Source organism: Phoca vitulina, unplaced genomic scaffold, assembly GCF_004348235.1.
Source record: "Phoca vitulina isolate PV1807 unplaced genomic scaffold, GSC_HSeal_1.0 scaffold39, whole genome shotgun sequence".
In the NCBI taxonomy this organism is placed as follows: domain Eukaryota; kingdom Metazoa; phylum Chordata; class Mammalia; order Carnivora; family Phocidae; genus Phoca; species Phoca vitulina.
In genome coordinates, this window is record NW_022589742.1 from 9,869,604 (window position 1) to 9,897,261 (window position 27,658).

The window sequence follows — 27,658 nt, forward strand, 5'->3', positions numbered from 1 at the left end:
TCCAAGCCACATATGCAGTTTTAAAGCTTTTAGAAGCTGCATTTTAAAAAGTGAAAAGAAATAGGCAACATTGGGGCACCTGGGTGGCTCAGTCACTTAAGCATCTGCCTTCAGCTCAGGTCATGATCCCTGGGTCTTAGGATCGAGCCCCGCATCGGATTCCCTGCTCAGTATCCCCCCAACCCCACTCGTGCTCTCTCTTGCTCTCTCAGAAAAAATAAATTAAAAAATTTTAAAAACAAATAGGCAGAATCAATTTATGAATACATTTCATTTCATCTAACACCTCCAAATATTATCAGTTAAATTTGTCATCAATATAAAAAGTGTATATATATATATATATATATATATATATATATATATATATATGTAGTTCATATGACATCTTTATCCATTCATCTGCTGATGGGCATTTGGGCTCTTTCCATATGTTGGCTATTGTGGACGTTGTGCTATAAACACTGGGGTGTGGGTGCCCCTTTTGACAATATGTCCCTTTAATTTCATCTAACAGAGATAGACAGAAATATAAACAACCTATAAAGTGGGAAGTACATTAAATAGTGTCTTTTGAAGTATTACTGTGTTTCATTTTTAAAAATTTTTTTAAATCTTTTATTCCAAAATGATTATCCTTTGTAGTTTTTGCCAATGGTACATTTCGCATTCCATATATAGTAATATACACATTGAGGTATTATTTCAGACATTAGTCAATGGCCAACAGCAGTATTTTACAAATTTACCTTTTTCTTGCTTCCAAAGTATGCACCCAAAAATGTTAATGGTACTGAAATTCCAAACCACATCGCAAGGATACCTATCAGGGTGCCAAAGGAGATTGCAGCCGATGACCCTTCCACCCAAAGAATCAGGTTCATAAAGAAAAGGTCGACAAAGACGACACTAGGGAGAAAAAAACATCATCAGGAAACAATATGCTTTCAGGAAAATGTTATAATCATACTTGATGTGAATGTCAGAACATTCTTTTGGTGGGAAGGATATAATAAATGACAAGGCTAAACCCTAGAAGAATATGAAGTCTCACTGTGGAAACCCAGCCACTGAGCCGGGGCTTAAACCCAATACCATATAATAAGGCAGCAGTTTATTATAAGACATCATTTCTACATCCTACTCATCTTCGCACCTCCAGAGTCTAGCAGAAAATAAGTAAAGTGTAGAGTAATATACCACGGAAAAACTCAATGTGCAATATAGTGAACACAATTGAGAACATGCATATACTGAAAACAGAATTCCAGACTGAAATGGGCTATGAGTCTCAAGTCCAACAAGTGTTCACTTAACACAAGAGCTTTAAATCAGTCACTCAAAAAAATCAGCTGCTGAATCTACTGGATAAATCACCAGGCAAGCCCAGCTATTGTGCCCCTATTGGTTCCAGATAAGCTTGGTCAAAGCTACAGGTGAATGTGGGTATGGATGTGAGTGCTTCTGAAAGCCTAAAAATGAGGGTGAAGAAGTGGGCAGAGGCTAGATTGTGGAAGGCCTTGAACGTCAGGGTAAGGAAGGTAGACTTGCTCCTGGCAGCATCAGGAGGCAGCTGAAGGGGTTTTACACTCAAAGCTCTGGGGTACACAGCGCAGCCTTCCAGGCAGATGAGTCTGCAGCATGGCGAAGGACAGCCCTAAGGGAAGAGAAACTAGAGACAAGGAGACCAGATACAAAGTGGTACGAATCTGTATAAGATGGTGATGGTTAAAATGTAAATGATGTATATAAAAGACATGAAGCACTGAGAGACTTTTGGTTAAAGATGGCAGATTGAAATCACACATTTAGTTCTGCTGCCTCCTCAAAACTCCGATAAAATGATAGTAAAGGAACTTTAAAAGGGCACAAATACACAAGGATGGGGGATACAGGAGAGAAGACATTAGCAACAAATTTTGGAAAGCAAACAGCAGATGGATAAGTAGTAACTGAGTTAGTACAACTGGGAAAACTGTATCCCAAGTCATCTGTAGGAAAAGTTGAGAGGCCACTCAGGTTATACCACAGAACTCCAGAAAAGGTTCAGGGATATGTAGCGCCAGGTACCCCTGTGAGTGGGCGGGAAGGAGTGGCCAAAACCAGGACTGGTTGAAAGTCAGCCCAAGACACTCACAGACCTGCAGATTCCCTCCCCTGCACCGCAGAGCCAAAGACCTTCCCTTCCCGACCCCAGCAGAAGACTGGAGGGTCTAGCCTCTTAGAGAAGGTCCCTGCAGCTCAGAGGAAAACTCTAGAAAGGAAAATCTACGATTGACATCCGCAAAGAGATTAGAAGAGCCACTGCAGCCATGAAGCAAGATGACACTTTAAGGACTGGTGAGAAATAAAAGAGCTATTTGGAATTAGAAATATGACAAGGGGAATAAAAACCTCAGTAAAAGGGTTAGAACATAAAGCTAATAGTATGTCTTAGAAAGCAGCATTAGGAGGAAGAGGACGAGGAGGAGGAGGGGGAGGAGAAGAAATGAAAACACCCTAAGTGCCCATTGAAACATGAGTGGATAAAGAAGTTGTGGTGTATATATACGCTGGAATATTATTCAGCCTAAAAATGGAGGAAATCCTATCATTTGTGACAACATGGGTGGACTTTGAAGACATTATGTTAACTGAAATAAGAGAAAGACAAATACCATATGATCTCACTTACACGTGGAATCTAAAGCAAAAACAAAAGCAACCCAAACTCGGGGCACCTGGGTGGCTCAGTCGGTTTAGCATCTGACTCTTGGTTTCCACTAGGGTCGTGATCTCAGGGTCATGAGATTGAGCCCCGTGTCAGGTTCTGCGCTCAATGGCGAGTCTGCTTGGGATTCTCTTCCTCTCCCTCTGCCCATACCCTGCTCGCTCTCTTTCTCTCTCAAATAAATAAATAAATCTTTAAAAAAAAAAAAAAAAAAAGGCAAACCAAACTCATAGAAAAAGAAATCGGACTTGTGGCTAACTGGGGCCAGGGTGGGGGGAAGAAGGTGGTCAAAAGGTCCGTATGAAGGACTAATGTACAACATGACGGCTTCCGCTAATGCTGCTGCGTGATAGATAGATAGGGAAGTTAAGAGTGTAAATCCTAAGAGTTCTCATCATAAGGAGAGATTTTTTTCCTTTTTCTTCTTTATTTGCCTTTTATTGTAGCTATAGGAGATGACGTGAGCTGAACCTATTGTGGTCATCAGTGCACAGTATATGTAAATTGAACCATCATGCTGTATTCCTTAAACTTATACAGTGATGGATGTCAATTAGTTCTCAATAAAACTGGAGGAAAAAAGAAAAAATTGAATAGGTCAAAAAGAAAGAAAGAAAAATTAGATGAACAACCCAGGCACATGAGAAATAGGAGTCACTTGAATAGACAGAGTTCTTCATGTCTTTTAGGGGTATTAGGTAATTTGCTCAAGGTCAGACAACGGATAAGAGGCAGAGCTGGGATTCTAATTCAGGTGTGTGTGATTCTTCACGAGCAAGCTGTTTCCATGCCACTGTGCCATCCTAAGGCCTCTATGGTGGGAACCCACCCTGCCAATCAGGTCTATCTTCTCTTCCCCCAGACATTTTGTCAAAGACCAGAGAGAGGGAATGTGGCATCAGCCACATCATGACACACCAGCTAAGGCTCTGGTTAATTCTTTAGTTGGAAGTTCTCTCAAGGTCCATTCCAATTCTAGGATATAATGCTGCCTTCCTATCTGCCACCTTTCTCCAATTTCTTATTCAAGATCATTTTTTTTTGGATGTTCCTCATCTCTCATTATAAACCAACTTCAGCCATTTCTTCCTTCATGTTACTATTTCTGCTCCACCCTCCCCACTGTGTGTACGAGCTCTTCTCCCTACTAAAACCTATGTTAGTAGGTACCTCTATTGTGCTTTTTAAAGGCTCACACATGCTCCTGCCAGAGACATGGTTCGAAGCTCTTTCAAACAACAATAAATGCAACAACAGTAAACCTCCACCTTAGGTCTCATTAGTTTCTGGCATCTTAATAAGGGAATCTGGTTTCCTATGATTTAACCATACTTCTTCAAATGTTTCTTAATACCTTTCTGCTCTAATGAATTTGTTCAGCCACAATATTCCTCTGCCAAATTTCCTAGCTTTTGAGAGATTCATTTCAGCTGTTATCATTCCATGGCCAGAAAAATTATTTCTCACTTGACAAATCATAACCTCCCTTCTTATACATAAACTCAATTAACCCGTCTCAACAATTTCCCTCTTGAAAGTACACTCTAGAATGTTAATATGTGTTTAACAATTCTGTAACTGCCCTTCAGCTTCAAGTTTTTATATTCTAAATAGTTCTTCCTTTGTTGATCTCTAATTATTTCTAGACCTTTTCATGGAATCTTAAACAGCAAAACTAAAAGGAAATTTAAGAGGTCATCCAGGTTCATCTCCTACCTGAAACATTTATTCACACATTCATCAAACATTTATTGAGTACCTATGTGTTAGGCCCTGGTGTTCAAAGATAAATAAGAACCCTTGCTCTGAAAAGCTCAGTCTAGTGGGGGACAGAGATAAACAAATAAATTACAATACAACATGGGAAATACTATAGCAGATGATAAACACAGAGCACTAGGAATATGGAAGAAAAGAGTGATCAAAAGTACGTTATAGCTCAGAAAATTTCACAATCTATTAGTTCATTTATTTCTCTAAACGACTCTGTGACACAGGCATTACCCGGCAAGGAAATGGACAATCAGGAAGGTTATAGGATTTCCCCCAAAGTCACTTACCTAATACCGAGAGCCTAATAGTAAGTGCTGGAATTCAGACTTGCTTGTCTCTAATTGTAAAGTTTGGGTACATGCCCATCAAACTAGGCTACCTCTGCCTTTTCCTACCTACCACTTTTGGGGTTACATGAAGGAAAAGTATATGGTTTAATAATCTTACTTTCTTCAATTTCTTTTAGGGAACATCTATGTTCATTAGCCTAAATGCTTCTTCTTTTAAATTTAAAGCCATTTTTATACTGCCCATTTATGGCACCACATGAGCTACTTGCACATTGATATACCATGAGGCACTGAACTTCTCTTTCAACCTACTATGGTCTAAGAAATAAGAATGCCAGTACCTTACAATTCTCTCTCCCATCTACCTAATAGAGTCCCTAAACCACTTGAGGGAAATACGTCCTTCGTATCATGCCTGGTTTATTGCTTTAAAATTGTATTCAATTCTACTAACAGAACTAGGAAACTGAATCTGTTTTGCATTTTTAAATTATTCACTTGATTCAATCATACAGTAGATATTTACTGAGTGCTTACTCCATAGAAGGCACTTATACTCCATATAGGGCACTTGGTTACAAGCTGTGAAAGATACAGAAATGAATAAGACATAGTACTCACCCTCATGAGTTTTAGAATGCACAATAAGATAAGGCATATCACAAATAACTCCAATCTAAGGAACACTGTGATAAGTATTATAGTAATGATAATAGACACTATAAAATTCCAGAACATGGAAGTGGTAGCATTTGAGCTGGGACATAAAAAAGAATAGAAATTTGGCATTGGAGGATTGGAAAGAGGTGATTACAAAAAGATGGAACAGCATGAGCAAAGGCATGACGGCAGAAGTCAAGAGTAGCTGATAACCACAGCTACCATTTATTGAGCACTCAGTATATGCTAGGCACTCTTTCAAATCCATTACACACATTATCCCATTTAATCCTCACAGCAACCATGAAGTAGATAATACCATGATTTGCATTCTACAGATGAGGAAAGCCAAGATTAGAGAGGTAAAACCACTTGCCCAACAACCCATGATTAGTAAATATTAGTTGAAGATCTTTTTTGCCTAATTTAAAAGACAACTGCATAATGCGATCATTATAAATCTGTGTTGACAAGCATGCGAAGTATTAAGATGTAATCTGTATGGCAACAGCAGCTCAAAGAAGGAAGGAGAGAAAGGAGCTATATGGGAGCAAAGTTTTTGTATAATACTGAAATTAAATTGGAATTAATCCAAATCAGATTAGTATACATTGATTAATTTAATTGTAATCTGTAAGGTAACCACTAAGAAAATAATTCAAAAGAAATAATAGAAGAAATGACAAGGGAATACAAATGGTGCCGTAGAAAACATCTATTTAATGCAATAGAAGGCAAAAATCTCAAAGAGATGCCTGAACTCCTATGTTCATTCAGCATTATTCACAATTTGCTCAAGGCCTGGTAACTAGAAGGAGGCAGAACTGGGAAATGAACTGCTATGCATGTGCGGAGTGTAGGGTATGTGTGCATGGGAGCGCGCATGTGTGCACGTGTGTGTGTGACTCTAAAGCCTGTGTTAGGGGCACCTGGGTGGCTCAGTCGTCAAGCGTCTGCCTTCAGTTCAGGTCATGATCCCAGGGTCTTGGGATCGAGCCCTGTGTCGGACTCCCCGCTCGGCGGAAAGCCTGCATCTCCCTCTCCCTCTCCTGCTTGTGTTCCCTCTCTCACTGTGTCTCTCTCTGTCAAATAAATAAAATCTTTTAAAAAAATAAGAAATAAAAAAATAAAGCCTGTGCTAGTAGCTTCTATCACTACCTCTCCACTTTAATATATGGTTATGAGTTGTTATTGTTGTTTATAATGAAATTATTTAAAAATAGGTGGGGCACCTCGGTGGGTCAGTCAGTTAAGCATCTCTTGATATCAACTCAGGTCTTGATCTCAGGGCGTGGAGCTTACTTAAAAATAATAATAAAAGTAATAAAATAAAAATAGGTAACACATGCATATGGTATATGATGCAAAAGGTTAAAAAAAAGAGTGAAAAGTAAGTCTGATATAAACAGTCTCCTTCACACTTCTGTCCCCCAGCCACCCAAAAACCCACCCAGGACACAACCACCATTATTTAAATTTGCTTTTCAAATTTAATTTTTTTTTTTTTTTACTTTTACAAAACCGTGGCTTGACACTGCATCATTTCATAGTCCATGTAAACCTGAGCCATGTTATTATGGATTTCTACTCAAATTTTTAAATTTTTCTGTGTAAAACATTCTTCAAAATTGATCCCATAGAAAACATGATGAAAACCGCTCATAGTGCATTGCAAATGCTAATGCTTTTCAGACATTAATTGTTTAATTTGTCTAATCAAGCTTAGTGATATGGTATATTCTAATTCTTTTACATCTTCTATTTCAATGATGTAACTTATTATTGCAGTAAGATGAAACATCTGTGTGATGAAAAATGGGCCACTATTATTCATCTTGAGCCACGAAGGCAAAGATTCAGGGGCAATTTGTATTTATTTCCTCTATAGTGCCTTGCATAATGCCTTAAATATAGTAAAAACAAAAACAAAACAAAACCAAAAAGACCACAATAAGTATGTTGAATGAGTAACTAAATAATGCAGAGAATAGTGAATGGCTTATTGACTGACTCTTGCATGTAATATCCCTTGTATTACAATTCAGTGTAATGACTTTTGCACAATGGCACTTTGTTGCCAAATTTATTCAGTTTTGGATTCATTTGAGTCTTGAACTTGAAGCAACAAATATCTGAAGTATTGTCAAGGACGTCGCTTTCTTACAGAAATGTAATAAAGCATTCACCTCAGAAAAGACCACCCATTCTAGTTCCCTTGAAAAGAGTTATAGGAAAAGCAGATGGCTCTATTCAAGGTGGGGAAGGGGAGGGGTGTGCATTGTCCTTATTTTAAATAAGTCAAAAATTCTGAGGTTCCTGTATTTGATGTGCAAACTTGTAATGTTCAATCCTTTCAATGATATAATCTTTTTCCCTGGAATTTTGAGGGAAACCAGCCACATGGAGATGAATGATTATGGGTCTACAGAACCCATCACTGCATTGCATGATTTATTGCATGACACACAGCCACAGAGCATTATTAAAGCATTTGCTCTCACTTTGTCACTAATCAGAACATAACGCAACTGAATTTACTATGTATAACTTTCACTATAGGACCTCTTCCACTATTGCAACATACTCCTAGCATCACGATGTGGGAACTTTGTAACAAATAGGAATTAAAGTACCACATGACAATTAAGACATAATCCACTACTTTTTCCTTTAAAAAAACTGTCCTTGGGTGCCTGGGTGGCTCAGTTGGTTAGGCGACTGCCTTCGGCTCAGGTCATGATCCTGGAGTCCCTGGATCGAGTCCAGCATTGGGCTCCCTGCTCGGCAGGGAGTCTGCTTCTCCCTCTGACCCTCCCCCCTCTCATGTGCTCTCTCTCTCATTCTCTCTCTCTCTCAAATAAATAAATAATCTTTAAAAAAAAACTGTCCTTTATAACATATCAAGGAAAGAATATTAGAAATGAAACGTGTTATGTACTGCATTGTGTCCCCCCCATTCATATGTTGAAGCCCTAATCCATTATGTAATGGTATTTGGAGGTGAGGCTTTTGGGAGGTGATTAAGCTTAGATGAGGTCATGAGAGTAGGGCCTTCATGATGAGATCAGTGCCTTTCTGAGAAGGGACATGAGAGTTCACCGTCTCTGTCTGCCATGTGAGAAAACAGTAAGAAGGCAGTCATCTGCAAGCCAGGAAGACAGCCCTCACCAGGACCCGACCCTGTTGGTGCCCTGATCTCCAACATCCCTGCCTCCAGAACTGTGAGAAATCAAATTTCTACTGTTTAAGCGTCCCCCACCCCAGTCTATGGTATTTTGTTATGGTAGCCCAGGCTAACTAAGGAGATGAAACCCAAAGTCCCAGGCGCCCAGGTGGCTGGCTCAGTTGGTTAAACGTCTGCCTTCATTCAGCTCAGGTCATGATCCCAGGGTCCTGAGATTGAGTCCCGTGTGGGGCTCTCTGCTCATCGGGGAGCCTGCTTCTCCCCCTACCCCTCCTCCCACTCGTTTCCTCAATCTCTCTCTCTCTAATAAATAAATAAAATCTTTTAAAAAAAAAGAATTCCAACAAAATCTCAAAAAAAAAAAAACAAAAAAGAAAGAAAGAAACCCAAAGTGAGTCAGCACCTCATCAGTGAGGTTCTGTGGGAAGAGCCCTGGACGGGATGCCGGGGGGACATTCAGTTATGTATAGCCTGGGCTCTGTCACCGACTTCCCGCGTGACCTCAAACACTTGCTCCCTGGCTTGGCCGCCAACCCCACATCTCTATAATGAGGGGGCGGAGGGAGCTACTGGCCTGCCACCGCACAGCCCCGCCCACTCCCACGGGGACCATGACTCTACCTGGGAGCTGCAGTCACGAATGACACCGCAGGACCTAGGGGAGACAGGAAGAAAGGATCCCGGAAGCCAGTGACAAGGGGAACAACACAAGGTAGAGCAGAAATTGCCATTCTAACATGATATATAACGCAAGCTATATAACTGAGATCGCATTTATGCAATCTGCTTCCAAACCAAAGATCAAAATCGAATACAGTGGCAAAAAGATGAAATACGGTACAAAAAGATGAAAGGCATGCAGATACCACAGAGAGAGAACGCTGGCACTACAGAAAACAGTGGTCGCTCATCTCCTTTCTACTCCTCATTATCGGGTACGGTGATTTTTTTTCCAAGAGGAAGTCTAAGAAAGAGTATAATTGTGTAGAGAAAAGAGAACGAGCAATACTAACCCAGGACATAATAGTGCTGTCAGCAAAAAATTTGTCTTCCAGTTAACACCTTTAAGTGCTGAGGAAGGAAAAGACAGAAATAGTTACTGTAGCAACTTATTTAGTCCACTTTTCAACTACTTTATACCCAGGGCCCAATTACATTTTGATAGGCCAGCTAAAATGCCCCATGCAATTTTTAAATGTTTTCTTTTACGGCCTCTTAATGTCTACATTTAACACACCAACTAACTGGAATGATAACAGCTGCAATGCTTACTCTTATACATTCTAGCCGACACGTATCCAGCAGGGGTTCCCAGGAGGACCCATAACACAACGGCACAGGTCATCAAGGCCCCTCGATTGGCGGGGGAAAGAAAACCGAAGCAAGCCAGAACTAAAGGTACAAAAAAGAAATATCAAAGCAGTGACAATAACAGCCCCAGAAGCATGCAAGACTTTATAATAAATTAAAGACCTGCTTATTAAGACACATTATGTGTAACAGCACACGAGGAAATTCTGTGGTGTGAGTACTTAAGTGACACTGTGAATGACTGTTATTCACTTAGCTAATGACAATTTTTTCTTAACGAAAAGGTGTGATTTTCAATACTGGGCACATGAAGTCAGTTTCCAAGTGGGGTCTAGTCTTTAATCTCACTGCTTAAATCAAAATTAAACAAACTAAATCCCCCTTCCCTACTCCAGGATCACACCCTAAACAGCAACTCATTTTTCCCCACAAAAATTTCCTTCTGCTTCCCTCTATTCAAGGTGAGGAATAAAAAAATCAAAGCAAGACTTGGTCTCAGGAAAATATAACCTTAAGAGCTGAATTTTGAAATTATCATTGACATGTGAAACACCTAATAAGCCTTCCTTTTTTTTTTTTTTTTTTTAACAGCAGCTTTGTTTACGAAAATCAACACTCTGGCTATCAAAAATTGACAAGCTCCATTTTTTACTTTATAAATGAAGGCAGCCAGGGTTTATCAGCCATTGAAAGACTACTGAAGATGCCATTGTGTTTATACATTTAAAGACCAGTGCCTAGGCTTGCCATAGCATTTCAAAATGCTAGTGGTTAATTATGAATTCCCTTAGTCCATGTATTAAATATGCTTCTACCCACACACTGATTTTCAAGCAAGCATCTATTTTGCAAAGCGAGGAATATATGTATTGGACATTACAATAAATTATTCAGAGCTGAAGAAGCCATGAAAGGTCCTTGACATAGGAACATATTCAGACTCCTCTCCTTAATTTGAGAAGATGGAAATGTAAGTACTAGAAAACATCATTTTCTTAAACTTCAGGGTATTTTCAAAGTCCTTTTGTGCACATGGATCAAAATTTAACATAGGTCAGCAGTTGACTAAGAATGTTTAAGATGACACCTATTGATCTGAGCCTACTCACATAAGGTAATAAACGTCATAATCAAAACTTGTGTTCCTTGACCCAGGAAAGCTGAGAGCAGCATTCTATTCCTTGGAGGTCTGAATACATCCCCATGAACCAGCTTCCAACCGAAGTCCTCCTGGACCTCTTCCTGCACATAAGAAAGTCTTTGGTAAACACACTATGACAGAAAGTTACCAAAACTCTGAAAGGTAGACGAAAATGAATTTTACTCTAAAGACAGATTAACTGGAAACCAATAGCTCATTTTGGATACAGCGGGTCTCTGGAAGGTATGTGATCCTGTTGTAAAATAAGTTGCTCCCTTACTCCAAGGTTTGCATCAGGGGGAATGTGTTCATCATATAGGGCACACACCTGGCTTAATTTCATGAAGAAAGCAAAATCATTTGACATACAGAAGGGATTCAACCAATTTTATAGACATTTAAAATTCACCAATACGCAAATGATTATAAGAGTCAAAATAGTATAAATGAGATAAAACTAAATTTAACCTAAATGATAGCATTTTGCAATGTTTGGTACATTTTTCTCATGCTCCAAATTAATGAAAACCTTAAATAATAATATCCTGAGAGTTCAGAAACATATAAAAAGGAATAGAACCAGAGTTGATAACAAATACTTCTCTAATAAACTTACTTGTACTTTTTAAAAATCTACACAACTCCATAACTTCTGATTTGGTATAATGGGCAAAACGACTAGACATCGAAAATGTGCTGTTTTCAAGGTATTTTATACTCTAAGTACAAATATAACATTGACAACTGGGCAGCATAGGCATTCAAATATGTACTGAATCAAATATGTGCATTTTTACTTACAGAAAAATTCGTCTGATTGTATCTGATAATATCTCTATGGAGAGTTCTTAATAGAATCATAGCCACCATCCCAGACAAGAAGAGAACGATAACAAAGGAATTCATAATACTAGAAAATTTAAGGAAGAAAAAAAGAGAGAGAAGTTAAATCTCAAGCTCCTTATTTGAACAGTGAAAAGAAAATGTGTGTATGTATAAAAGAAAGACATGCAAATTATCTTTATGTTGATCAGTTTTCCAAGGTTAAACTTAGATCAAATGCTGAATACATCAATATATTAAATGAACTTAAAGCTCTACCACAAAAAGTGCATTACAAACAAAGCAATAGAAGCAACACTATTCTTAAGGTGATTTTAGAATTTTTTTAAGAGTACATTCCCAAAAAGAAGCAAGGAGAAGTAAATAAGATCAATAACAGAAACTCAGTTCCAGAGCATGGCACTGAGAACGAAAGTTTAGGAATCAAGGTTGAACTAATGGCTGACTGACTTCTTAGCTGATAAACCAAGGTTGTAGTCTTTTTATCATTCTGTGAGCTCCAGGGTAATGACCCCATGGACAACTTACCTACGAGCTCTTACTGTTACTTAAACTAAAACTTAAAAATTATCCCCAAATCAAAACCAGCCAGGCACCCCTACGTGCCATCCTACCACCCAGCCAAACCCAGACACGTCAACAAATTTTCACCAGAATCTATGAAAAGACCAGCACTGTTTTAAAAAGATGCCAATAAGATGATTGATGTCTATGGCTGCCAGAGGGGAGGTGGTGGGGGGATGGGCAAAATAGGTGAAGGGGAGTGGGAGGTGCAGGCTTCCAGTTTATGGAATGAGTAAGTCACAGGGATGGAAGGCACAGCATAGCGGATGTCGTGAATGGTATTGTAACGGTGCTGTATGGGGACAGAGGGCAGCCACACTTGTGGGGAGCACAGCAGAACGTACAGACTTGCTGAATCACCATGTTGTACACCTGAAACTAATGTAACATTGTGTGTCGACTAGACTTTTGGATATAAATAAATAAGCCAGCCAGCCAGCCAGCCCTGAGAATGAAAGGTACAGCACAGGGAATATAGTCAATAATACTGTAATAACTGTATATGGTAACAGGGGGTAACTACACCTATCATGGTGAGCATTTCGCAAAGTACAGGACTGTCAAATCACTATGTTGTACACCTGAAACTAATAATATTGTATGTCAACTATACTTCAATTAAAAATTTTTAAAAAGATGATTGATGTCTAAAATGTCTGTTAAATGTCGTAAGTAAATTAGCTCATGACAGAAACTAAAGTACATTCCTCATTACACTATAAATATCACTACTACTAGAGATTAGCCCCCACAGTGTATCCGGAGGCCCCTTGCTTTCACAATCCCTTTGGAAAAACCATTTACATAAATTTTATCTGAAGAGACTCCTGGAGGTGTAACAAAATGGGACCTGGACAGTTGCCCAAACAAAAGACTCTGTGGAAAAGCTATGGTATGATCATAATAATGAAGAAGAGGAGGAGGAGGGAGAGCAGGAAGAGGAGAAGAAGGAACAAGTCTAGAAAAACAGGAGTGGGGGATGCTGTTCTCACTTTTTTTAAAAAGATTTATTTAGAGAGAGAGAGAGTGCAGGCAGGGGGTAGGGGCAGAGGGAGAAGGAGAGAGAGAATCTCCAGCAGACTCCCACTGAGTATGGAGCCCAACGCGGGGCTCGATCTCACGACCCTGAGATCATGACCTGAGCCGAAACCAAGAGTCAGACACTTACTAACTGCACCACCCAGGTGCCCCGCTCTTCTCACTTTAAAGGCAATGGCAATATAAGGAAAATCATCACCTCAAAAGACCATACTCAGAATCACACCTTTCCTCACTTTCATTTTTACTTTTATAGTCTTCTTCCGCTCCAAAATGAGCCAACACCTTACCCCTCCCTCAGCACTTTGCCATAGTCATGCCCAAGCATCACATTCTCAGCTGGTCCATCCCTCCGTCTCAGGTTGAAACTTCTAACTCTGTGGTTTGGCCCTGTTAAAGATGCCTGAGGAATCAAGCAGTTTCACCTGAATCCACTAGAACGTAGTAAGCTTCACGGGAGCAGAAGCCCGTGTGCCTCCCTCACACTGTCTCAGAGTCCAGCAGAGTGCCCGGCCACCTAACAGAGACTAGGAAGAACACCAGTGGAATGAGCGGCCCTTCACTCAAGACCTGACCTCCACACAGTCCTCTCCATTATCTGACCTGCTGAGGGAACGTCCCCTTGAGAGGGGAAACTAGCCACAGAGAAGAAAAAATGTCACCCAAGACCATCTCTGGTAACAAAATAATTTTTAAAAATATGTATGTATCGGGGCACCTGGGCGGCTCGGTCGGTTAAGCCTCCGACTCTTGATGTGGGCTCAGGTCATGATCTTGGGGTCCTGGGATTGAGCCCTGCCCTGGGCTTCATGCTCAGTGGGGGGTCTGCTTCACATTCTCTCTCTCCCTTTCGCTTTGCCCCCCCCCGCTCGTGCTCTCTCTAAAATAAATAAAATCTTTAAAAATATATATATGTATATGTAATACAAATATATATTTACATTCCCCCCCATAAGCTATGTATTCTTTGTTTCATAAAGTACTTATGTAGGGGTGCCTGGCTGGCTCAGTTGGAAGAGCATGCGACTCTTGATCTCAGGGTCATGAGTTCAAGCCCCACATTGGGGGTAGAGATCACTAAAAAAAATAAATGAATTTAAAAATAAAACTAAAGTACTTACCTAAACCACTGAATGTTGGTATGAGGCATGGACTCCAAAATATAATCCCATCTAGATGCCCACTTGATGCTTTTGTTTTCCTAAAAAACAAAAATATACAATAATATGACCAAACTTTCACTGACCTTTTGCTGGTTATAATCCTAAGACAAACAAAGTTATTCTGCATGTACTTTCTCAATCTCTTCACTACTAACTTCATGGAATAATGAGATGTACCCTGGCATTTTTATTTTATTTTTATTAACTGACATTCTTCTTCATTTCAGAAAGGGACTAGAAAGTAATTTTAGCCTGCTGCTGTTCACCAGAAGTAGCAACCTTTTTTAAAAACAGACCATCTAGGGGCACCTGGGTGGCTCAGTCAATTAAGCTTCTGACTTCGGCTCAGGTCATGATCTCAGGGTCCTGGGATCGAGCCCCGAGTTGGGCTCCACACTCAGCAGGGAGTCTGCTTGTCCCTCTGCCCCTCCTCGTACTTGTGCATTCTCTCTCTCAAATAAATAAAAATTAAAACAATAAAACAGACTATCTATTTGCTTCAAGTAATCTCTACACCCAACGTGGGGCTCAAATTCACAACCCCGAGATCAAGAGTCCCATGCTCTTCCGACTGAGCCAACCAGGCACCCCTACATTTTTATACGTTAAGTATTTTGAGATGTAGTAGCAACAAGTTTATAAAAGCTGTTCTGTTTTCAAATATTGTAATTTTCAATACTGAATAAACCACAAGAAAATACAATTACCAATCAAGCTGTTTCTGTTGATGTGCGATCAAACTCAAACTGTCAATAGCTTTCTTACAAAATATCCCCAGTAGATGAAGATCTTAACTGGTAACCCCCAATAAACACTTACACCATTAATTCAGAGTAATCACCCCTCAAATCAATAACATGCTCTTAGCAAAGGGAAAATGCTGGTACAAATTGACCAAGTAATGTTTGAAATGACTTATTATTTAAAACTGAGTGTTTGTAAGACAAAATCAGAGAGGGAGACAAACCATAAGAGACTCTTAACTCTAGGAAACAAACTGAGGGATGCTGCAGGGGAGGAGGGTTCAGGGGCGGGCTAACTGGGTGATGGACATTAAGGAGGGCACGTGATGGAATGAGCACTGGGTGTTATATAAGACTGATGAATCACTGACCTCTACCTCTGAAACCAATAATACATTATATGTTAGTTAACTGAATTTAAATTTAAAAATAAAATAAAAGTGGGTGTTTGTTAGGTGTTTTTTCTGAAGTTTAGAGTTGGAGTATGGAGAGACTCAATGTGCACCGCTTTTTTTTTTTTTTTAACAAGTAGGCTCCACGCCCAATGTGGGACTTGAACTCACGACCCTGAGATCAAGAATTGCATGCTCTATGGACTGAGCCAGCCAGGTGCCCCTAATATGTACTGTTTTAAAAAACAAAAACCCCAGGGGCACCTGGTTGGTTCAGTTGGTAGAACATGCATGCGACTCTTGATCTCAGTGTTGTGAGTTCGAGCCCCACATTGGGTGTGGAGCCTACTTAAAAAAATAAAAATTTAAAAAATCCAAAGGACAGATTTTAATTGGGTTTTAATTCAACGGTTGATTTTAGCTAAAACCTGATGACTAGGAGATCATGGTTAACATCACCAGTGACGAAGCAGGTTGACATCACATGCCTCCTAACGTGCAGCATCACTTCCGCTGTATAATCTCTGCCTACAATGTACGGCCTGAGCCTGCTCATAAAGAACCATCAGACAGACCCAGATTAATGGTCATCCTGCAGACTGTAAAGTCCTTACTCTATAAAAATTTCAAGGCTGTGGAAGACAGAGAAAGACAGAAGAACCAGTCTGGATTGGAGATCACAACCTAAACAACACATACTCCTGGATAGGATCTCAAACCACGAAGGGAAAAAGTGACATTGTTTGGCCAGCTGGCAACATTTGAATGGATGGATGTGAACCGGATGGTAATGTGATACCAGTGCAGATTCCTGATTTGGAGGGTTCTATGCTAGTGATATGCTATGCCAGTAGGAAAGTGATCTTGTTTGGGGGAAAGACTCCGGAGTGTTTAGGGGTGATGGAACACCTAGCTCTCCAAAGATTCAGAGAAAGACTAAGGCTAATGGACACACAGATAAGGGTCAACAATGCAGCAAATGAGTAAAATAGTAACAATTGGGGCATCTGAGATTAAAGAGACTATGGGGGTTCTTTGTAGTGTTCTGGCAATCTTTCTGTAGTCTGAAACTGTTTCGAAATAAATTATTATTTAAAACCTATAAGGAGGAGTGCCTAGGTGGCTCAGGGGGTTAAGTGTCTGCCTTCGGCTCATGTCATGATCCCAGGGTCCTGGGATTGAGTTCTGCGTCGGGCTCCCTGTTCAGCAGGGGACCTGCTTCTCCCTCTCCCTCTGCCTACTGTTCCACCTGCTTGTGCTTTCTCTCTCTCAAATGAATAAAATCTTTAAGAAAATAAAAATAAAAAAAATAAAACCTATAAGGAAATCAGAATTTTTAGACAAATCAAGGGATAAATATTCATTGCATAAAAGCATAGTAAAAATTTGAATTACGGGCATCTTCTTCACCAGCCTATCCATTGCCTTAAGCAAGTTAACTCATATCAAGTCTTTCAAAACGGAGAGATAGGGGCGCCTGGGTGGCTCAGTCGTTGGGCGTCTGCCTTCGGCTCGGGTCATGGTCCCGGGGTCCTGGGATCGAGCCCCACATCGGGCTCCCTGCTCGGCGGGAGGCCGGCTTCTCCCTCTCCAACCCCCCCTGCTTGTGTTCCCTCTCTCTGTGTGTCTCTGTCAAATAAATAAAATCTAAAAAAAAAAAAAAAAAAACGGAGATATACTTTCAAATATGCGCCATGAAGTTTGGATTTTAAATACAAAGAGAGCCTAGAAAAATCTGCAGTTGTTAAACCTAATGGTTTTTGCACCAAACATTGCCATCTGCTGGAAATAACAGACTATAACACATATTACTCTTCCCTAAGAAAATAAGAAACTATTTAAAAATCCTAAGGCACATTTGAGAACAAAATGACAAATGCAGACAGATAACTAAGTGGTGGAACCTATTTCCTTAATCCACTGAAAACTAATGAGTTATTCTGCTTCTTTCCATGCCAGCGTTTCAAAGTCTTTTCTAAGACATAGCAATTCTCCTAAAACAAGCCCTTAATTTTGTTTACACTGGAGGCACAAGAAGCAAAGGTAGAAACACACACAGGACTTCTTGAGTCCTGACACAGTATCCCACGATGGATCTCACTCAATAAATATTCAGGCAAGGGCTCCAAGAATCAAATGGGCAGACAACGAGGGCTTCTTCTAGTCCAGATGTTTTCAACACGGGGAGCAGCGCCCCCTAGGGGGCAGAATGAAAATGTGTAGGGATGCTTCTGGTGTTAGCAGCATAGAACGCCAGACTTCTACAGCGCACTGGGAGACCAACCAACACAACAAGGAATTGAGAAAAACTTCCAAATGCGCCATCCAATATGGTGTGAGGGAGAGACTGCTTATGATTATGATCTGTGGGGCGCCTTGGTGGCTCAGTAGGTAAAGTGTCTGCCTTTGGTTCAGGTCATGATCTCAGGGTCCTGGAATCAAGTTCTCCATCGGGCTCTCTGCTCAGTGGGGAGCCTGCTTCTCCCTCTGCCTCTGCCTCTCCCCCCTGCTTGTGTGTGTGTGCTCTCTCTGTCTCAAATAAATATTTAAAAATAAATAAAAATTTTAAAATTTTAAAAATGATTATGGTCCGTGCCTAGATTCTAATTCCATTTTACAGATAAAGTTATTTTTACACGTTTTTAATAACACTGCCTTTTTTGGGGACTGCAACTACCATGTAAATTGAGGGAAAACTACAATGTTCAGTTTGAAACTTCTTTTTCTTTTTATTTGACAGAGCGAGCATACAAGCAGGGGGAGCGGCAGGCAGAAGGAGAGGGAGAAGCAGGCTCCCCGCTGAGCAGGGAGCCCGAGAAGCCCAATGCGGGACTCGATCCCAGGGCCCTGAGATCGTGACCTGAGCCGAAGGCAGACGTTTAACCGACTGAGCCAGCCAGGTGCCCCTGGTTTGAAACTTTACCAAAATTGATCAACATTTCAGAAAATCGGGTGCCTGGGTGGCTCAGTCGTTAAGCGTCTGCCTTCGGCTCAGGTCATGATCCCAGGGTCCTGGGATCGAGCCCTGCATCGGGCTCCCTGCTCCACAGGAAGCCTGCTTCTCCCTCTCCCACTCCCCCTGCTTGTGTTCCCTCTCTCACTGTGTCTCTCTCTGTCAAATAAATAAATAAAATCTTAAAAGAAAAAACATTTCAGAAAATCATGCCATCATTTGGAAATATGGGGTACCTGAGCTACCTATGTACAATATTCTCATCTTCATCTGCATCCACAGCTGTCACATTTACAGTGATTATACACAATGGTGCATGCATCTGACAGGGGCTGAAATATATACTGAACTACATGTTATTAAAAGTTATTTTCTTTTTATTTTATAGTTAGGGTGTTATACTGATGTTTATTGAAACTACATGTACAGTTTCAACCATCTAGTATCTATAAATGTGAATTCACAGTAAAGGGAGGCTGCAAAAACATTTGATATTAAAATAGGGGGCGCCTGGGTGGCTCAGTTGTTAAGCATCTGCCTTCGGCTCAGGTCATGATCCCAGGGTCCTGAGATCGAGTCCCACATCGGGCTCCCTGCTCCACAGGAAGCCTGCTTCTCCCTCTCCCACTCCCCCTGCTTGTGTTCCTGCTCTTGCTATCTCTCTCTCTGTCAAATAAATAAATAAAATCTTTAAAAAAAATAAAATAAAATAAAATAGGACATCAGGGGAGCCTAGGTGGCTCAGTCGGTTGAGCGTGTCTGACTCTTGGTTTCAGCTCAGGTCATGATCTCAGGGTTGTGGAATTGAGCCCCCACGTGGGGCTCCGAGCTCAGCACAGAGTCTACTTGCCCCTCCCCCATCCCACCCCACCCCAACACACACACACATGCTGTCTCTCAAATAAATAAAATCTTTTAAATAAATAAATAAAAGGGGCGCCTGGGTGGCTCAGTCGTTAAGCGTCTGCCTTCGGCTCAGGTCATGATCCCAGGGTCCTGGGATCGAGCCCCGCATCGGGCTCCCTGCTCAGCAGGAAGCCTGCTTCTCCCTCTCCCACTCCCCCTGCTTGTGATCCTGCTCTCACTGTGTCTCTTTCTGTCAAATAAATAAATAAAATCTTTAAAATAAATAAATAAATAAATAAATAAATAAATAAATAAATAAATAAATAAATAAAAGAGGACATCGATGTGATAGGGTTAAGAACTACTCATCTGTTTCAACTCTCTCATTTTATTTTGGGGAAACTGAAGTCCAGAGAGGCAAATGAACTTGCTCAAGGTCACAGTATGAGTTTGAGGCAAGCTAGAACCAAAATACCAAAATTTTCTGCTTCTCAATTCAGTTAGTGGCCCATGCTGCCTACAAATCAAGAATATATTTTGGAGGGAAAAACAAACAACAATGCTATAAATGTGGCTAGGGTCCCAGGCTAGCCCACAAATAAAACTTATATAACTCATATACATAGCTAAGAGTACTGGGATTAGAATGAAACCTTCTTAAAAACGTTTGGTTGGTGGTATAAAAACAGTAAGTTTCTGAAATAAAAGTACTGTGAATAGAAATACCTTAGCCTGGCACTCAAGGCCATTCAAAATCTGGCCTATGTCTATCTTTCTAACCTTTATACCAATACTATATAAACTATTAAAGTCTAGAGTGTTAGACTGAATCTCTTTGGCCTTTATAAACCCTAGCACCTAACGCCTGGCACATAAAGTGCATTTAATGTCCTTTGATGAATGGATAAGCAAAGGAAAACAATTTTGTTTCAATTGGACGTTTGTTCGCTGTTCTCCACATACACCATGTACAATCTTACCCAGAAAGCCCTACCCCAGCTCCTCGCCAAATTCCCAAAATCCGGCTCTCTTAACTCAGTCCATTGGCCTTCCCACAATGCCTCACACACCTTTGTCCCTTCCATCCAAATCACATGCAGCATCCTTAGAAGCCCAGCTCAAGGTCCCTCTCTTACAAAGCCTTCCTGGACAATTCACCCACCATTTTAAAGTCACACCGTGTATTTTAGAGGCTGCATTAAGAGCCTGGACTCTCTAGTCAGACTAATCTTGGTTTATAATCCTTTACTATAATCCTTTGGGCAAGTGACTTTCCCTCTATGAGTCTCAGTTTTATTTTCTATAAAATGGAGATTTAAAATAGTATCTGCTTTCAGAGGACTACTGTGAGAAATGAAGTTAAAGTAAGTACTTTATAAAAATTCCCATGCCAGGCATATAATAGGCACTCGATAAATATTTGTCACATAAATGGACGAATGAAAGGTCTTTACTCCAATGTTAATCTTTATGACCCGTCCTTCAATAACTTCTGAACAAATTTGTTATATAAACTCCCAACCTATACCCATTTGGGAACATGAATCATTTTCTGCAAACATAAAGTGCCCAAGATGCTTAACTAAAAAACCAAAAAGACAGAATTTTTTTTAACTAAAAATTATATTGCCTCTGGACCTTTCTGTAGCTAGTAGCTGCCTGAGCAGGGGCTCAGGCCCACAATCTCAGCCAATGACCATGGGCTCTGCTTCCAAACAGCAGTTTGCAGGTGGCTGTAGAGGAGGTACAAGGAGGTCTAAGGCGATAGAGGAAGGCCAGGAGGAGGGAGGTCACAACCCAGGTGGCTGAGGAGCCCCAGCTGCTGCATGGCACTGACATCTGTAAGTGGCTTGACATATGCATGAAGTTTGGCTTCCTGTCCATGTCCCCTGGCTCCATCCGTGTGTCAGGATTGTGCGGACCCCTCCCCCACTGACCCCGAGAATGACTGTGTGTACCAGAGGTACATGGAAGGCTTCCACAGTCTGTACGAGGGTAAGACAGTGTGGTTCACCCAACCAAGGGCCTGGAATCAATCCATGTCACAGGACCTCGTGGGATCTTCTGTACTGGGAGTGAGAGGCAACAAAAAGAGGGAAAACATGCAGAAGCACAGACCAAAGGGGAAACTCCCAGGAAGTGTGGAGGGTTAGATCTTTGCCAAGATGGCAGCCCCTAGTCCCCTATGCCTATTCAGCACCTGAAATGTGGCTGGTCCTAAGTGAGATGAGCTGCACGTGTAACATATATGCTGGATTTCAAAGACTTGGTACAAGATAAAAGGACACAAGGTATTTCTTTACCAAAATAAGTGCTATACAAACATGGCATTCTAGTTAATAAATGTGTCTCTCACAGGGTTATAGGTTATCAGTGCTGACATTACATGTATGCTAGGGTTGAACAAATAAGTCAACGTAGTGTAGATGATAGGGGCCAGGTTTCTCAGTGTCAGAGAAAGAAGTTACCAGTGAGCAAGGGGAGAGGGCTAGCCCGAACACTGCAGTACTGGATTAAGTCCGAGATACTGGTATGAACTCATGTTCACTTACTTCCTTGTCCACTCAGTTTTATATTTTCCCATTTGCAATTAGCAAGTCATCTGTGGGGTGAACTTTGCCACTGTGAGAGTAACCAGTTTCCCCAATACTCATTCACCTCCAATTTTAACATCCACTGATAACATTGACCTGAATCAATTATTTAACTGGAGAGTGAAAAATAGTGGTTTTCAAATTCAAATTCCACTTCAAATAGTCATTACCACTGAAGCATTTCAACAAATGATGATGTCAACCCAGTGAGTTGACAAAATCCTTCATAAGCCATAATGCAGTTTATTTTATATTACAGTTACCAATGTATGAAGCTTTGCTTCTTATTTGTCCTCTGAAAGTTCAAGCTGTGTTATGGGTTCAATAAGATTTTGTGAGCTACTCCAAGATGCAACAACCATGTACACGTGGGATACCCAAAGTGATATCCACGATGTAACATAAATTATACTCCAGAAGAGTACTCCAGAGCCAAGTGTAGCTGTAAAATGCTGGGTTAGACTCAGTCAAAATGTTTCTTTATTAGGAGACTTCTTTTTATAAGGATTTTATTTATTTGAGAGAGAAAGCATGAGCAGGCAGGAGGGGCAGAGTGAGAGGAAGAAGCAGGCTCCCCATTGGGCAGGGAGCCTGATGCGGGACTCGATCCCAGGACCCTGGGATCATGACCTGAGCCAAAGGCAGATGCTTAACTGACCAAGACACCCAGGCACCCTAGGAGACTTTTAAATATTTTACTAATGTGCTTTGTGAAGCTAAAAAAGGAAGTAGTAGAAAGTAGCATTTTCCAAACTTGTTTGACTAGTGTTCTAGGGAATGCACTTTGGGAAATGTTGATGTGTATCATTGTCACGGGGTTAAAAAAAATGGCATTTTTCAACTAAAGACAATAAAATGAACAGCACCAGAGCTATACACCACCACTCCTCCTGACACCCTCCCCCACCTACAACAGCAACGTTCTGGTGTTCAGATCAAGAATATTGTGGCTTGGTGTGCTCGCTGCATGCATGAGTTACTGTTGTGTGAGACACTTATGAATCACGTGCTCCTGTATCCACAAGAAGGAATAGGAAATATTGTGTGTCTACTACAGGCTAGGCCCCATGCTAAATGTTTTATGTTAGCTCACATATCTCTGATAGTAATCACCAGAGGTGATGATTTTATGCCCATTTTACAGATTAGGAAAAATAGGCACAGAGTACCCTATCTAAGTTCACACAGTTAGTACATGTCAGAGCCAGAATTCAAACTCAGACACGTGTGGTTCTTTCCATTGTGCCACTTCTTGAAGCCAAGGGCCTTCTAAGCACCCTAAATGAGCTTCAACAGGAGAGGAAGATAATTCCCTCTCCTGGAAGAGTTTCCAGGATGGAGACCTGTTAAGAAACAGGGGTTGAGCCATAACCCCAAATAAGACTCCTGATATGAATCTGAACTTCAATTTAGAGGTGTTCTCCCTTGGCTTTTACTGTAAACATAAAAGTTCCTACATTTAATTTTTTTAAAATTTTTAAGTAGGCTCCACACCCAACGTGGGGCTTGAACTCACGACCCTGAGATTAAGAGTCACCTGCTCTACCAACTGAGCCAGCCAGGAGCCCCCCCACCCACTGGCCACATTTAAATTTTTAACAGCTGATGAATAAGAGATAAATATGTAGAAGGGCTTCAATTCTTTGATCAACTTCTGATAGTAGCTTAGACTCTGAATAATATTCTCAATCACTGGGGAAAGGTTATTTTAATTTCTTTAGGGTGTATTTCATTCCTTCCCCCAGATTACACTTCTGCATTTCATCCAGAGATCAGACGGCTGACTGGACTATACTTATTGGACTAGTAAATTGACTGTTTTTACCAACTGTACTTCGGGTGAACAGCAGGATGTAGGATCAAGTAATCCTGACCTCTAGCTGGGTGATCCAAAGTACACACATACACATTTCTAACATAAACGGTTCTCATTTTCTTCACAGTAACTCTGTGGACAGAAAATATAACAGAGCTTTAATAAAGAAAGCCAGAAGAGTAGGTAGAAAAGCTATGAGTCTGGGGGCCAGACAGATCTGAGTTTGAATATCACCTCCACCTCCGGCCAGCTATGACCCTGAGAAAATTAGTTCACCTCGCTGGGCTTCAGTATCCTCATTTATAAAATGGATATAACCACATAAGTGATACATAGGGACAAAAGCAAGGCATCCCCAACCTGGAATTGCTTTCAGAATGAGATTAGGAAAAATCATGTTGTAATGGCTGTCAGGCCACCTATAGACATGACACAAACTGAGCACAATTTGTAAATATTTGAAGAAATTTGAGACCTAATCCCAAATAATGTGATTAGGGTTTGGTCTCAAGAAAGCACATCTAAAGCTTTAAGAAATAAGCCTTTTATACGAAATCAAGGATGATCAAAGCAGAATCAAAAATATGAGATATAGTCTTTAAAAAAAACTAAAAAGAGAAATGCACAGATCTATATAGTCATAAAAGGTTTTCCCTATAAAAGGAAAGCCCCAGGGGTGCCTGGGTGGCTCAGTCGTTAAGAGTCTGCCTTCGGCTCAGGTCATGATCCCAGGGTCCTGGGATCGAGTCCTGCATTGGGCTCCCTGCTCAGCGGGAGGCCTGCTTCTCCCTCTCCCCCTCCCCCTGCTTGTGTTCCCTCTCTCGCTGTGTCTCTCTCTGTCAAACAAATAAATAAAATCTTTAAAAAAATTAAAAAAAAAAAAAGGAAAGCCCCAAAGTTAATCTTTTGGTGAAGCACCTCTAATACTTTGCAGGGCTGAGTCCCTAACCCATGAATATAAACATTTGGTCCATGGGCAAGCGGAGCACTAGAATGCCATGAATATCATCTTTTAATAGCCATTTCCCTTTGCTCTGGGGTCCTATGCTCACCAAGAAACTTTCTATTTATTCTATTCTATTTATATTTGCTTTCTCACATATCATTATAACAGGCAGATGTGCTAACCAGCTAACAGGAATGGCGTGGTCTGCTTGGCATTTATATTTCTCCATGTAAATTAATAAATTGGTATTCTGGTTTATACATTGGACCCTTAGGAGTTTGCTTAGTATGAATCAATCTTCCTTTGGTATAGTCACAGAATTAAAATTCTGAAGCAAGATTTTTAAAAATTGACAAAAACCTAGTACTGCTGAGTGTGTGAGGGAACAGCAGATCGTCAGCCCCAGCAACTTGTCTGGACAAGAATTTGGCAATGTGTTATCAAAATATGTACACCCTTTTACCTAAATAATCCTACTGCTAGGAATTTAGGAGATAATCACAGAAGAAAATAAGTAAGAATGTTCATTAAAGCATTATTTATAGTAATTAAAAATTAGACATTTGGGTCATTCTTTTCAAAAGTACACTAAGTAAATCAACTATGGCCTACACGTTATGTGTAGTAGGGGCATCTAGGTAGCACAGTGGGTTAAGCGTCCAACTCTTGATTTCGGCTCAGGTCATGATCTCAGGGTCGTGGGATCAAGCCCCATGTGGGGCTCCGCGCTCAGCACAGAGTCTGCTTGAAACTCTCCCTCTCCCTCTGCCCCTTCCCACCCCACCCCTCTCTGAAATAAAAATAAAATCTTAAAAAAAATTCTTGGGGCACCTGGGTGGCTCAGTCGTTAAGTGTCTGCCTTCAGCTCAGGTCATGATCCCAGGATCCTGGGATCGAGCCCTGCATCGGGCTCCCTGCTCGGCGGGGAGTCTGCTCCTTCCTCTCCCTCTGCCCCTGCTCATGCTTTTCCGTTCACTCTCTCTCAAATAAATAAATAAAATCTTTTTTAAAACTTTAAAAAATAAATGTATTAGGCAGTAAATAAAAAGAAGGATGTAACTCTATGTACACATGGAGTGAAAATAGCACATGTAATACCTCATTTGTACAAAGTGGCATATTTTTTGGTACCACATGCAGTGTTTCCCTGATATATTCTACAGAACATTATAACCCCATGAGTTCTGCCATGGTCTATGAAATACCATGTATCATAATCATCTTCTGAATATTCACAGTGCTTTTTAACATAATGAGTACCCTTGATGCCATTGTTTTAACATTGTTTAATTTAGCATTATCCAAAGTAACCTTGTCATAGAATCCCTTTTTCACATAACACTTTTGAAAATACAAAGCAAAAATAAATATGAAGCAACGAGTTTCCAGAAAAACCTTTGGGAAACATGGGCATCAGAGACTGATAGATTATTCACCAGAATGTTAATAGTCAGTCTGTATATCTGTCTAGCTTCCCAAAATACATACCACTTCATAAAAACAGCTACTTACAAAAGAAAAATGACAGATGTAGAAACAATAATGAATGCCATATGTTGGGGACCTACTCTGTGTCATGCTAAGGTCTTTACATATTCTGAAAATGAGGATGAAATGACATGAGGAAAAAAAATTGAGCCTGAGATCACATGACTTACCTAAGCTCACACCGGCTAGTAAGTGGCCAAGCCTCAATTTGAACCACAGGTCAGTCTGAGCCCAATAAGGAATTTCTATTCGGGGTGCCTGGGTGGCTCAATCAGTTAAGCATCTGACTCTTGATTTTGGCTCAGGTCATGATCTCAGGGTCGTGGGATTGAGCCTGTCTCCCTCTCCCCCGCTCCCCCTTTCTCTCTCTCAAATAAATAAAATCTTTAAAAAAAAAAAAAAAAAAAAAAGGATGTTCTTTTCAGTACATGATATACTCTGTCTCTTCCACAACATACTCTTCCTTTAAGGTCCCACTTGAGCAGCCTGCCAGCCTGCCAACCGCAGGTGACACCCCTCTGGTTTCCCACATACTTCTTTTAAACCTCCACGTAAAATAAGAAAAAGTAAGTTATCTGACACAGTACCTGAAATGTGGGAGATTTAATACAGAATTCCTTTCACGATTGTCCTCTGACTGGTTTTAATATAAAGAACTTAACCTACTTTCCTGGGCTCTTAGCTGTGTTATAAAACTTTGATGATGAAAATTAAGGCTTTACTATTAAGGAAGTATATGATATTTATATACTTGATTTGGAACAAAAGTAAGATGATGGCATGGAATACTTACTTCAAATCTCACAGAGTAAGTGTAGGTGACACTCAAATTATCTGTATGTTCTCCAGGAATTTCCATAGGGGGTCCATTACAAGTTAGGTCGTTTTCATCCGAATGCTTATAGCTAAGAAAAGGGCGGGGAGGAAGGGAAAGGAATTTTTATACCAAACCGCCACTGTAAATTGCCAATTCACGGCTATTCGGGCATATAACAATAGCAGACTGAAAAAATACGTCTTTTGTTATATTTCATATTTAAAACTCTTTATGACTTAAAATACTTTTGTTTCTAAATGTCCCCAACACTCAAATGAGAGTCAACATACTGCCCAAAATGCAATACAGGTAGCCCTGCTTTTCCGAAGCTCACTTTATGCCACTTCACTTCAACGAAAGACCTACATTAGTGCCTGTTTTCACGA

General features: G+C 40.5%; 1 protein-coding gene across 1 annotated transcript in view; it reads right to left on the reverse strand.

Moving 5' to 3' along the window:
- Positions 1 to 27,658, reverse strand: part of LOC116647199 (transmembrane 9 superfamily member 2-like) — a 73,532-nt gene that overhangs the window by 17,019 nt on the left and 28,855 nt on the right. The window contains exons 7-13 of the mRNA XM_032428382.1: positions 27,249 to 27,360; positions 14,636 to 14,715; positions 11,871 to 11,979; positions 11,038 to 11,170; positions 9,890 to 10,009; positions 9,631 to 9,688; positions 750 to 909 (exon numbers count right to left, since the gene is read on the reverse strand). Of these exons, the coding sequence (XP_032284273.1) occupies positions 750 to 909; positions 9,631 to 9,688; positions 9,890 to 10,009; positions 11,038 to 11,170; positions 11,871 to 11,979; positions 14,636 to 14,715; positions 27,249 to 27,360 (772 nt within the window). The remainder of the gene's footprint in view (positions 1 to 749; positions 910 to 9,630; positions 9,689 to 9,889; positions 10,010 to 11,037; positions 11,171 to 11,870; positions 11,980 to 14,635; positions 14,716 to 27,248; positions 27,361 to 27,658) is intronic.